The sequence below is a fragment of the Plecotus auritus genome, assembly GCF_963455305.1.
Source record: "Plecotus auritus genome assembly, chromosome: 8".
Classification (NCBI taxonomy): domain Eukaryota; kingdom Metazoa; phylum Chordata; class Mammalia; order Chiroptera; family Vespertilionidae; genus Plecotus; species Plecotus auritus.
This window is the reverse complement of record NC_137782.1, coordinates 2,110,999-2,123,903: the sequence shown is the minus strand read 5'-3', so window position 1 is coordinate 2,123,903 and position 12,905 is coordinate 2,110,999. Positions and strand designations below refer to the sequence as shown.

Genomic DNA, 12,905 nt, shown 5'->3' with positions numbered 1-12,905 from the left:
GGCTGCGCCGGGCGAGGTCACCGTCGAACCAGCGCTGACCCTGCAATCTGCCCATTCGCCCGGCCCCGCAGGCAGGACGGGGGCCGGGGAGGTGGGGGAGCGGGTGTCCAATCGGAGAACTATTACAGGCGCGGCGGCCATGGGCCGGTTATGACCGGCAGGGGTGGGGGGACCCCTTTCTAACAGGAAGGCAGGGAGTACCTGTCTCCTCAAAGCAGAGGCCATAGGGTTCCATTTTCAAATATTTATACGTCTCCAAGGGAAGGATGGAATGCTTCACTTTCTCAAAGAGCACCTTTCCGCCCGGCTGGTGTGGCTCCGTGGCTGAGCGTCGACCTGTGAACCGGGAGGTCAGGGTTCGATTCCCGGTCAGGGCACAGGCCCGGGTTGTGGGCTCCATCCCCAGTGTGGGGCGTGCAGGAGGCCGCCAGTCCATGATTCTCACTCATCATGGATGTTTCTCTCTCTCTCCCTCCCCCTTCCTCTCTGGAATCAATAAAAATACATTTAAAATGATAATAATAATTTAAAAAATAGAAACGGAAGGAAACACCTTGTGGGACCAGGTGCTGAGAAGTCTGTACTCACTCCAAGGGCATGGAGTTCAGGCAGTTTGGGAAGCGAGGGGTACAGCGTCCACATTTCACGGACGTGGTGTGTATTGTGTTACGTGCCGGTGAGCTCTTCTGTTGGAGTGAATGGCGCCTCGCCACCTGCCAGCTGCCAGCCGCTAAGTGCGAGGGTCCAGGAGTGGAACTGGCCGGAGCTCAGCACAACCGGAGGCAAGCACGGGTCCAGCTCCTTGGTTCTGAGCCTGGACGCCATCCCTCGTTACAGAACTCATTTTTCTCACGCCGGCAGGCTTTATGACCCGGTGAGCATCCCTGTCCGCGTCGCCGGCGGGTTCCTTAGGATGTGCGTTCCCTCTCTCGCCCCTGCAGGAAGAACGCGTGTCTAACTTGCTTCTCTCTCCGTAGGACAGCCGGCCCAATATGTCCAGACCCCTGATCACTAGATCTCCCGCGTCTCCGCTCAACAACCAAGGCATCCCGACGCCCGCCCAGCTCACCAAGTCCAATGCGCCCGTCCACATCGACGTGGGCGGCCACATGTACACCAGCAGCCTGGCCACGCTCACCAAGTACCCCGAGTCCAGGTAACTCACTCATCCGTGCGTGCATGCGATGACCTAACTCTTTTCCCGGTGGCCAGCGTAGCGACGTGGCCTCCCGGGCCAGGGCGAGGCCTGAAAGCACCGTGGGGCTGTCCTCGGATGCGCTGCCAATCTCCTGCAGGTCGGGGCTGGGCCCGCCGCTTGGCCAGGGCCCTGTGAGAAGGTCACGGGAAGGGGACGCTGTGCTGTCGCACTCTGTAGAGATCTTCCCGTTATTTTAGTGCAGGACCGAGAGGACAGGGATTCCCACCCCGGACTTGCCTTCTGGACTTTTCTAAAACTCATTGCTGCCCAGCCGTTGTGGCTCAGGGGCTGAGCATCGACCTATGAACCAGGAGGTCACGGCTCGATTCCCAATCGGGGCACATGCTTGAGTTGTGGGCTCGAGCATGCAGGAGGCGTGCAGGAGGCGGCCAGTCTGTGATTCTCTCTCATCACTGATGTTTCTATCTCTTTCTCCCTCTCCCTTCCTCTCTAAAATCAATCTATATATATCCTAATATATAAAAACGCTGGGTCTGTCGCATCCACAACGACCAGAGGCTCGACCAACCAGAAGTCAGTCCTGCAGTCAGCGCTGGGTTGCCGTGACGACCCAGCACTGACCACTATGGCTGCAGGCGCGGTGACCCAGCACTGACTGCCGAGGGGGCTGCAAATCAGGCCCGGAGAGAGGCCTGAAGAGAGAGGCAGGGGCTGATCCGTAGCCTCTGTGGCAGCTGTTGATCAGCACTTGCCTCTCTCTTTCTCTCCGGGCCTGGCCAGCAGCCGTGCCTCCATTTCTCTCCAGGCCTCCACCGGGGCTGCTGACCAGCCCCACCTTTCTGATCAAGCCCCACTGATAGGCCCAGAGACACTGACTGGCATAGAAACTGACCAATCAGAACCAAATCTGGGTCAACTGTGAGGAGCCAATGGCTGCCTAGGAGGCGGAGCTTTTGATGCTGACTGGCATAGAAACCGACAAATCATAACCAAATTGGCCAGCAGGGGAGGGCAGTTGGGGGCGAGATCAGGCCAGCAGGGGAGGGCAGTTGGGGGCGAGATCAGGCCGGCAGGGGAGGGTAGTTGGGGGCGATCATGCCGGCAGGGGAGAGCCATTGGGGGCGAGATCAGGCCAGCAGGGGAGGGCAGTTGGGGGCGAGATCAGGCCAGCAGGGGAGGGCAGTTGGGGGCGATCATGCCGGCAGGGGAGAGCCATTGGGGGCGAGATCAGGCCGGCAGGGGAGGGCAGTTGGGGGCAATCGGGCCAGCAGGGGAGCAGTTAGGTGTTAATCAGGCTGGCAGGGGAGCGGTTAGGGGGTGATCAGGCAGGCAGGCAGGCGAGCGGTTAGGAGCTAGCAGTCCTGCATTGTGAGAGGGGTCCCAGATTGGAGAGGGTGCAGGCTGGGCTGAGGGACACCCCCCCTCCCAGTGCACAAATTTCATGCACCGGGCCTGTAGTATATCTCTAAAAGGCTAATATGCACAGTCTCTTCTTGGGAGTTCGACCGGGAGACCAGGAGTTCGATCACTCACTGTGACATGCACTGACCACCAGGGGGTGGCACACAACTGGCAGGCAACCAGCCAGCAGCGGTGGCAGTGGGGCGCTGAGGGAGTGAGGGAAGGGGGAGGCGGGGAGGCGGGGAGGCGGGGAACCTGATCGCCGGCCAGGCCTGGGGACCGTACCCATGCGCAAATTTCATGCACCGGGCCTCTAGTAAAATATATTTTTAAAAAAAGAGACGGCCTCACCACCATGGCCACCCAAGGCAGGTATGGACTTGGAGCGTGAGGATGGGGTGCCTGCCCAGCAGAGATGTGGCTCCTGCTTCGCCCCCTGATGGGCAGCGCCAGGCACCGGAAGGAGAGGGGGTGAGGGCAGTAGCAAGGGGCTGTGCACACGCTCTTGGGACACCGAGAGCCGTCGTCGGGCCTCCCCCGTGGCCGCCAGCCCAGGGAGCTTTCTGCAGCCCGAGTGCTGGGCCCCGGGCTGAGCCTTCATGCCGAGTTTCCGTTGCACACCAGCACCCCCAGACGTGGGTCCAGCAGCAGCAGACCCACGCTGCAGCACCTCAGCAAGAGGCCGAACAACAGATGCATCCTGTTGGCCACACGGTTCCCGGAGCTTCTGTTCAGAACGATTGCGTGGCGCTGAGGAGAAAGCCTGGAACCGTCACCTGTGCCTCAGCTCGCCGTGATTCGTGGCGCGGGGTGCAGGGCCGGTTACACGTCTGGGGGCTGTGGCTTCTGGGGCGTGGGCGTCAGTCTCAGCGCAGATGGGGAGAGTGTCCCGCGGCTGGGGAAACGCGCCCCGTGGGGCCGGTCAGGCGAAGGCGGGCGGTTGGGTTGGTAAGTCTGGTTGATTTTAAAAGAAGAAGAGTCGTTTTCGGAGGGATTGACAAGGAGGAAAAGGGCCCGGCAGATGAGAGGGGAGTTGTCTCCGGGGCAGGAGGGGAGCTGGTCTTCCCCGTCTCCTTCCCGTCTCGCCATATCGCTTTTCCCAGCTGCTCCTGTGCCACAGGCGGAGGGCCGAGGAAACTGGCCCCGGGAGACTTTTTCTTTCAAACGATGAAACAGACTTTCTGTTTAGAGCTGGAAAGCCAGTCTTCAGTCCACTTCCTGTGAGCCACTGGTGGATGCATCAGCCTCCTGGCCACTTGGAACAAAACAGGCCTCACCCTTAAAGGGATCTAACACCTCGAGTCTGTGTTAGGGCCGGGATGGGGAACCTTTCTCTGCCAGGGGCTATTGGGATGCTTATAACATCACTCCTGGGCCCTACAGAAGTATCGTCTTAACAGTTAGCCTGCTCGATGGGGTCAGACCTGTCATTAACTCCCCCTAATGCCGTGGCAGGGCCAGACCACAGGGTTTTGAGGGCCTTCTACGCCCCACCTCACGCCCCATCAGCAGAGGGAGAAATAGCTCTGGCTCTTGTCTGCCTGTGGGTTTCAGGAAGTCCTTCACTTCAGTTTCATTGTCCGGTCTAGGAAGTCTGCCCACGGCAAGGGGCACGGGTGGCCTCGGACCAGCGGCCTTGCCACGGGCTGAAGGCTGCTTGGTCAAGAGAGAAAACGATGAGCAAACCTCCGGGACCAGCTCTGGCCCTCGCGGCTCTGCCCAGGGAGGAACAGTGCGCTGGGCCGCGCCAGGGTGTGGGGGCGGCTTCCCACAGGGGGGGTGTCTAGGCGCATCGATGAATTCGTCACCTCCCTCTTGCTAATAGAACAGTAGCCCCAAGAGAGCCCCCCAATGCGGCGAGCTGTCTCAGGGTTCACAGCTGGGCACAAACACGCATGCATACCCCGATGAGAAAAAAACTACAATGAAAATTCATTTCCAAACCATGCCTCTACCCAAGCCCTAAAAATTCATCTCCAAACCATGCCTCTACCCAAGCCCTAAAAATTCATCTCCAAACCATGCCTCTACCCAAGCCCTAGCTTTATAAACGCTGTGAGACCCGCCGCAGCCTTCCGTGCCCGCGCACCGTGCCTGCCACATGGTGGATGCTTGCTGGGTGTTGGTGGAGGTGTTTGTATAATAACGAGGTCTTGTAGTTACTGTTGGAAAAGTTCACTCATGAGGTTATTTATAAAAGGTAATCGCTTACCAGGCTAATGTGTGACCCATACTCCACTGCGGTCTTGAGAACAATATCCTCTAAACCAGGGGTCCTCAGACTTTTTAAACAGGGGGCCAGTTCCCTGTCCCTCAGACCGTGGGAGGGCCGGACTATCGTTTAAAAAAAAAAACTATGAACAAATTCCTATGCGCACTGCGGGCCCGGGACGTGTCGGCTGCTAAGCAGGACAGGCAGCGGCACCCGGCGGGCCGGATCCATGTCCTTGGTGGGCCGCATGTGGCCCGCGGGCCGTAGTTTGAGGACGCCTGCGTCAAAGGGCTTAGAATCGGCACCGTTGTTCCGCGGAGCCCAGCTCGCAGATCGCACGCCTCCGGCCCCGGTCCCTGGAGCGTCTGCCAGTCCTGCCCCCCGACGCAGGGTGAGCCTTCACTGGAGAAGCTCTCCGGCCATGAGGACCGACAGGAAAACCTGTGGATGAATTTCCAGGAGACAGGCTGCGTGTGGGCGCGTGGAGAGCGCGTGGACAGGAGGGTACCCCGGCGCACGACTCTCGAGTTTGCTGTCCACCCTGACAGCATCTTCCCGACAGCATCTTCCCGGCCGTAGGACCTGCCTCCCACAGACGGGACTCTTACCAGAAGGAGCCCCCTCCGTCAGCGCAGCGAGACGTCTGCCGTGTGTGTTCTGCGGGAATAACACCGCGTGCAAGTTACCCGGAGGGGCGGGGGGGAAGGGCTCGTTTTATTAGGCCCGTGTAGAAAATAGCCTGTCCCCTCCCCCAAGCAGAAGCATTCATTCTCCACCAAGACACGTGGAGTTTCACGTGCAGCCCGTCACAGGAGGGACGCCCACATCTGCCGGACGCCCAGCCAGTTGTTACAGAAATGATCCGGGACAGCACCATCTCTTTGCTAGAAACGCAGGGGTCCCGGCCTCCCGTCGGTGAGTGACCAGTATTCTGCTTCTGGACCATTCGTCTCCAGAGGCCTGCAGACAGGACGCAGCAGCGACTCGGCCCCGAGCAGCTCGCTGGAGCGGGCGGGGAGCTTCGGGGCCGGGCTCTGACTGTGGCCGGGGCCTGGCGGGAGGACGAGGGCGAGGACGCGTGATCAGGTGGAGGCCGAGGAGTCTGCTGTCCTACAAGGTATGCGCACTTCATAGGTTCCTGTCCCAACAGCGGATCCCCGGACTCGCCAGTCGGGGGCAGTCCATCAACAAAAGAAAGTACTTTTTAAAAATCTGTGTTTCAGCCCTGGTCGGTGTTCTCAGTGGTAGAACATTGGTCTGAGGCAGGGGTGGGCAAACTTTTTGACTCAAGGGCCACCATGGGTTCTTCAACTGGACCGGAGGGCCGGAACAAAAGCATGGATGGAGTGTTTGTGTGAACTAATATAAATTCAAAGGAAAGGAGCGGAGGGGAGAGCAAGAGAACCGGATAGAACAGCCAGATCCGGCCCGCGGGCCCTAGTTTGCCCACAGCTGGTCTGAGGTCTGAAGGGTCAGGGGGTCAATTCCGGGTCAAGGGCACATACCTTGTTGCAGGTTCCATCACTGGCCCTGGTTGGGGCACATGTGGGAGCCAACCAATCGATGTGTCTCTCTCACGTCAATGCTTCTCTCTCTCTCTCTCTCTCTTTCTCTCTCTCTCTCTCTGGTTCTCTCGCTCTCTCTTTCTCCCCTCCCCTGCTACCTTCCACTTTCTAAAAAAAACACTGGAAAAAATTATCCTCAGGGAGGTTTTTTGTTCTGTTTTTTATTCCGTATTTCAGCTTGGCCGGCCTGGCTCAGTGGTTGAGCATCGACTGATGAGCCAGGAGGTCAGGGTTCGATTCCCGGTCAGGGCACAGGCCCGGGTTGCGGGCTCCGTCCCCAGGGTGGGGCGTGCAGGAGGCAGCCGACCCATGACTCTCTCTCCTCCTTGATGTTCCTGTCACTCCTCTCCTTTCCTCTCTGAAGTCAATAAAAAAAAACATATATATTTTTTAAATCCATACTTCAGACGCCAAGGACATTGGCCCTCAGCTGGACTGTCGGAAGCGATGCAGGACACCGTGTCTGTGGAAACGACACTGTCCCTGGACAGTGGCCACGCGCTCTGTGGTGGCACTGCTTGCCGTTTGCCCTCTGTCGCGGGTCATGCTTGCTTTCACTCTCGCGCAGCTTCTCTGCCTGCCTTCCCCCGCTCAGACGGTAAATGACGAGCCTGTGGGGCCAACGGTGGCGAACCTGCCGGGCCAGCGGGTGCCGGGGGAGGTGAACCTGAGCTCGCCCAGACCTGTTCCCCGGCGGCGCGCTGCTCAGGCCTCCCACCCGCCCCGCCAACCCCCCTCCCCCCCAAACTGGTTCTTTTCATTTGAATGAGGAAAGACACGCATGTTACGTAGCTGACAAAGAATCGTAGTTACGTTTAGAGAACGTTATGTACACGCGAGTCACGGTGTACACGTAGAACACCCGCGAGAGGTTCTTCATCGAACATGTCTAAAAGCACGGGGAAGTTCATCTGAAATGCGAGAAACGGCGGTTGTGGGGTTTCCTAACCGAAAACTGATTTTTTAAGCCACAGCTTAGACGGCCTGAGGGCTTGCGAGCTCACCTAACGCCGAAAGCGCCTCTCGTCTTGAAGCGGCGAGCACTGTCAGTCCCGAAGAAAAAGGGGCGTCCGTTAAGTGGTTCCCGCTGATCCATCATGCTGGGCCGAGGAAGGGACTCTGTCAAACACCCGCTCTGACCATGCGTCGTCGGGGGGCGGGGAGAGGAGGTTGCTGGACACATCGGCAGGCGCTGGAGTCAGGCGGGAGCGGCCCGTGTTACATACGAATAAAACTTCCTCACCGAGCAGATGCCCGTGTCCATTAGGAAGCCAGACGGTGCGACAGTAGCGACAGGGTTTGGTCTTTCAAGCATGCGTCCTGTCGGGCTTGAGGGAGCATCTTTTTGTGTAAGTTTTTTTTGTTTTTGTTTTTGTGGGGGTTTTAAAAAATGTGTTTTTATTGATTTCAGAGAGGGAGAGAGAGAGAGAAACATCCACGATGGGAGAGTCATCCATCGGCTGCCTCCCGCACGCCCCACATGGGGGGTCGAGCCCACAACCCGGGCCTGTGCCCTTGACCGGAATCGAACCCGGGACCCCCTGGTGCCTAGGCCGACGCTCCACCACCGAGCGAGCATACCCCACCACCGAGCGAGCATACCCCACCACCGAGCGAGCATACCCCACCACCGAGCGAGCATACCGGCCGGCCGGCGCAGCCTCCGTGACCCTTCGGGTCCATGTCGGAACCTCCGCTGAGCTGCGATCTGGCTTCGTGCGCGGCTCACGCAGGCCCCCCTGAAACCTGCCCCGCCTCCGTGTGATCACCTGACCAGGGAGCGGGGAGCAGGGGGATCCTTGTTACTGGCTGCGACTTTGGTACAAACGTCGTGCAGGGTGGGGCTTGGTTCTGCGTGTTGTTGAGAGGGACGGGAGACGCAGCAATAGGTACACCTAACCGCCCCGCGCCCCTGGGGACCGGCGGGGCCCCGGGGAATTCCTGAACCGGGGTCACCACCTGATAACCACCAGCCCAGCTGGGTCGTGCCCGCGGCGGTGGCACAGGGCTGGGGGCGCAGCCCCAGGCAAACGCTGTCCGCCCTCCCCTTACTGCCCAGCGCGCACCCCGAGATTGGCGTCCTTACTCACATGCTGACAGCCGCTTCACCTCCCACAGGCTTCCTGTCGTTGGAGGTGGGGGCTTTAGGTCGTCCTGCGGCCTGGATTTGAAATGGTCACTAAGCTAATGGGAGTACCCAGCCAATGGGCCCCTCACCCTCCGTGACGGGAAGAAGCACCTAGTCCAGGGGTGGGCAAACTTTTTGACTCGAGGGCCACAATGGGTTCTTAAACTGGACCGGAGGGCCAGAACAAAAGCATGGATGGAGTGTTTGTGTGAACTACTATAAATTCCAAGTAAAGGAGCGGAGGGGAGAGTAGGAGAACCGGATGATAGAACAGCCGGATCCGGCCCGTGGGCCGTAGTTTGCCCACGGCTGAACTTGTCTTCCAGCCAAAGGGCGGTGTGGGCATGGCACGCACTCTTCACAGTGATGTCTGGGCCCTCTCAGGCCTATAAGTGTGACGCCTCCCCAGCTGTCAGCTCCCTTCCCTCCTCTCAGGAGGGGCCCCGGCCCAGGGAGGTCTCCGCCCTTGGGCGTTGTCACCCGAAGCGAGTTCCTGGCAGTGCCTGAGCTCCCAGTCCCTCTGCGGTCACGGGAGTAATTCACTCCTCTTCCCCATCAGCCGTCTCGGACGCTCCCAGGTGTGAGCGGCACTCTGTGGTTGTTGTTGTAAGACCCTTGAATAGTGTCAGTGTGTATGTGTGTGTGGTGTGTGTGTATGTGTGTGGTGTGTGTGTATGTGTGTGGTGTGTGTGTGGTGTGTGTAGTGTGTGTGTGATGTCTGTATGTGTGTGTGTGGTGTGTGGTGTGTGTGTGATGTATGTGTGGTGTGAGTGGTATGTGTGGTGTGTGTGTATGTGTGTGGTGTGTGTGATGTGTGTGGTGTGTGTGTGATGTGTGTGTGTGTGGTGTGTGGTGTGTGTGTGATGTATGTGTGGTGTGTGATGTATGTGTGGTGTGTGTGTGGTGTGTATGTATGTGTGTGTGGTGTGTGTGGTGTGTGTGGTTTGTGTGTGTGATATGTGTGTGTGTGTGGTGTGGTGTGTGTGTGATGTATGTGTGGTGTGTGTGTGGTGTGTGTGTGTGGTGTGTGTGATTGTGTGTGTGGTGTGTATGTGCATATGTTGTGTGTGTGATGTGTGTGTGGAGTGTGTGATGTGTGTGTATAATGTGTATGTGTGTGATGTGTGGTGTGTGTGTGGTGTGTGTGTATGTGTGTGTAGTGTGGGGGGGGTGGTGTGTGTGTGGTGTGTGTGGTGAGTGTGGTTTGTGTGTGTGGTGTGTGTGTATATATGTGTGGTGTGTGTGTATGTGTGTGGTGTGTGTGTATATATGTGTGCGTGGTGTGTGTGTATATGTGTGTGTGTGTATGTGTGTGGTGTGTGTGTATATGTGTGTGTGTATATGTGTGTTTGTGTGTGGTGTGTGTGTATGGTGTGTGTATATGTGTGTGGTGTGTGTGTGGTGTGTCTGTGTGTGATGTGGTGTGTGTGTATGTGGTGTGTGTGTGGTGTGTGTGTATGTGGTGTGTGTGTATATATGTGTGTGGTGTGTGTATGTATGTGTGTGGTGTGTGTGTGGTGGTGTGTGTGTATATGTGTGTGTGGTGTGTGTGTGGTGTGTGTGTGGTGTGTGTATATGTGTGTGTGTGTGTGGTGTGTGTATATGTGTGTGTGGTGTGTGTGTGTGTGGTGTGTATGTGGTGTGTGTGTGTGTATGTATGTGTGTGTGGTGTGTGTATATGTGTGTGTGGTGTGTGTGTATGGTGTGTGTGTGTGTATGTGGTGTGTGTGTGTGTGTATGTGTGTGTGGTGTGTGTATGTGTGTGTGTGGTGTGTGTGTGTGTGTGGTGGTGTGTGTTTGTGTGTGTGGTGTGTGTATATGTGGTGTGTGTATGTATGTGTGTGTGGTATGTGTATATGTGGTGTGTGTATGTATGTGTGTGTGGTATGTGTGGTGGTGGTGTGTGTTTGTGTGTGTGGTGTGTGTATATGTGGTGTGTGTATGTATGTGTGTGTGGTGTGTGTGGTGGTGTGTCTCTGTGTGTGATGTGGTGTGTGTGTGTGTGTGTGTGTGTGTGTGTGTGTGTAGGAGGGGGGTACCACTGGGAGTCAGGGTAGATTCACTTATTTTCTTCTTTACAAGCTTCTATTAGATTTTCGAAAAGCATTTCCCTAGACTCCAGGTAAATTATATTTCTCTTGTTCTGTCTTTATTTAAATCCCAGCCCGAGGGTGTGTTTTTATTAATTTGAGAGAGGGAGGGAGAGAGACATCGGTGTGAGAGAGAGGCATGGTCGGTTGCCTCCCTTACCTGCCCGACCAGAAATGGAACCCACAGCCTTTTGGTCGGTGGGTGGCGCTCCAGTGGACTGTGTCCGGGGCCAGGGCTGTCCTTCCTTTACTGGACGCGGTGTGAGCCTCTGGCTGTTCACTCCTGGGGACTAAGCAAGAGACTTGAAGGTTGGTTGTAAGCTGCTGTTTGGGGCCCCACGACAGGACGGAAAATAAACGGGCGAACAGGAAGGAGAGACAGGGCTTGGCCGTCGCCTCTCTCAGTGTCATGTCCTTCACATGATGCTTGTATGTGAAGTGACTACTGTGACGTGTAAGCCGCTCCCCACAGTCGGGAACAGTGAGCTCCCAGGAAGTGGGAGCAGGTCCCATTCATGTCCTGTTGTCACCCATCGTCTCAAAGGACAGCAGAGAGGGGCCACGGTGAGCCGCCGCCAGTGGGGAGGCACCAAGTCATTCATCACGGAGACCAACGCATGGGGGCGGGGGGACAGCCAAACCCTTCCCACAGATGGGGTCACTGATCAGTGGTTCGGGCTCTGACACTCAGATGGGGGCTGATCAGTGATCAGGGCTCTGACACTCAGATGGGGGCTGATCAGTGATCAGGGCTCTGACACTCACGTGGGGACTGATCAGTGATCAGGGCTCTGACACTCTGATGGGGTCACTGATCAGTGATCAGGGCTCTGACACTCAGATGGGGTCTGATCAGTGATCAGGGCTCTGACACTCAGATGGGGGTCTGATCAGTGATCAGGGCTCTGACACTCCGATGGGAGCTGATCAGTGATCAGGGCTCTGACACTCAGATGGGAGCTGATAGGTGATCAGGGCTCTGACACTCAGATGGGGTCTGATTAGTGATCAGGGCTCTGACACTCAGGTGGGGTCTGATCAGTGATCAGGGCTCTGATACTAAGGTGGGTCTGATCAGTGATCAGGGCTCTGACACTCAGATGGGGTCTGATCAGTGGTCAGGGCTCTGCCACTCAGATGGGGTCTGATTAGTGATCAGGGCTCTGACACTCATGTGGGGTCTGATCAGTGATCAGGGCTCTGATACTAAGGTGGGTCTGATCAGTGATCAGGGCTCTGACACTCAGATGGGTCTGATCAGTGGTCAGGGCTCTGACACTCAGATGGGGGTCTGATCAGTGACCAGGACTCTGACACTCAGATGGGGGCTGTTCAGTGATCAGGGCTCTGACACTCAGGTGGCTTCTGATCAGTGATCAGAGCTCTGACACTCAGATGGGGTCTGTTCAGTGATTAGGGCTGTGACACTCAGATGGAGGTCTGATCAGTGATCAGGGCTCTGACCCTCATTTGGGGTCTGATCAGTGATCAGGGCTCTGACACTTAGGTGGGGTCTGATCAGTGGTCAGGGCTCTGACACTAAGATGGGTCTGATCAGTGATTAGGGCTCTGACACTCAGATGGGGTCTGATCAGTGATCAGGGCTCTGACACTCAGATGGGTCTGATCAGTGATTAGGGCTCTGACACTCAGATGGGGTCTGATCAGTGATCAGGGCTCTGACACTCAGGTGGGGTCTGATCAGTGATTAGGGCTCTGACACTCACGAGGGGTTCTAATCAGTGGTCAGGGCTCTGACACTCAGATGGGGGCTGATCAGTTGATCAGGGCTCTGACACTCAGGTGGCGTCTGATCAGTGATCAGAGCTCTGACACTCAGATGGGGTCTGATCAGTGATTAGGGCTGTGACACTCAGATGGGGTCTGATCAGTGATCAGGGCTCTGACCCTCATTTGGGGTCTGATCAGTGATCAGGGCTCTGACACTAAGATGGGTCTGATCAGTGATTAGGGCTCTGACACTCAGATGGGGTCTGATCAGTGATCAGGGCTCTGACCCTCAGATGGGGTCTGATCAGTGATCAGGGCTCTGACACTCAGATGGGGGCTGATCAGTGATCAGGGCTCTGACCCTCAGATGGGGTCTGATCAGTGATCAGGGCTGTGACACTCAGATGGGGGCTGATCAGTGATCAGGGCTCTGACACTCAGATGGGGTCTGCTAGGTGATTAAGGCTCTGACACTCAGATGGGGTCTGAAGGGTGATTTGGGCTCTGACACTCAGATGGGGTCTGAAGGGTGATTTGGGCTCTGACACTCAGATGGGGTCTGAAGGGTGATTTGGGCTCTGACACTCAGATGGAGTCTGATCAGCGATCAATGCTCTGA

At 57.0% G+C, this 12,905-nt stretch overlaps 1 protein-coding gene across 5 annotated transcripts in view; it reads left to right on the top strand.

The window, feature by feature from the left end:
* Positions 1-12,905, top strand: part of KCTD1 (potassium channel tetramerization domain containing 1) — a 166,716-nt gene that overhangs the window by 127,520 nt on the left and 26,291 nt on the right. For 4 of the 5 annotated variants that reach the window (XM_080685695.1, XM_080685696.1, XM_080685698.1 and 1 more), the window contains exon 2: positions 978-1,156. In XM_080685695.1, the coding sequence (XP_080541821.1) occupies positions 978-1,156 (179 nt within the window). Of the gene's footprint in view, positions 1-181; positions 875-977; positions 1,157-12,905 lie in introns of those variants that run through there. The other variant, XM_080685697.1, reaches the window with a different exon arrangement.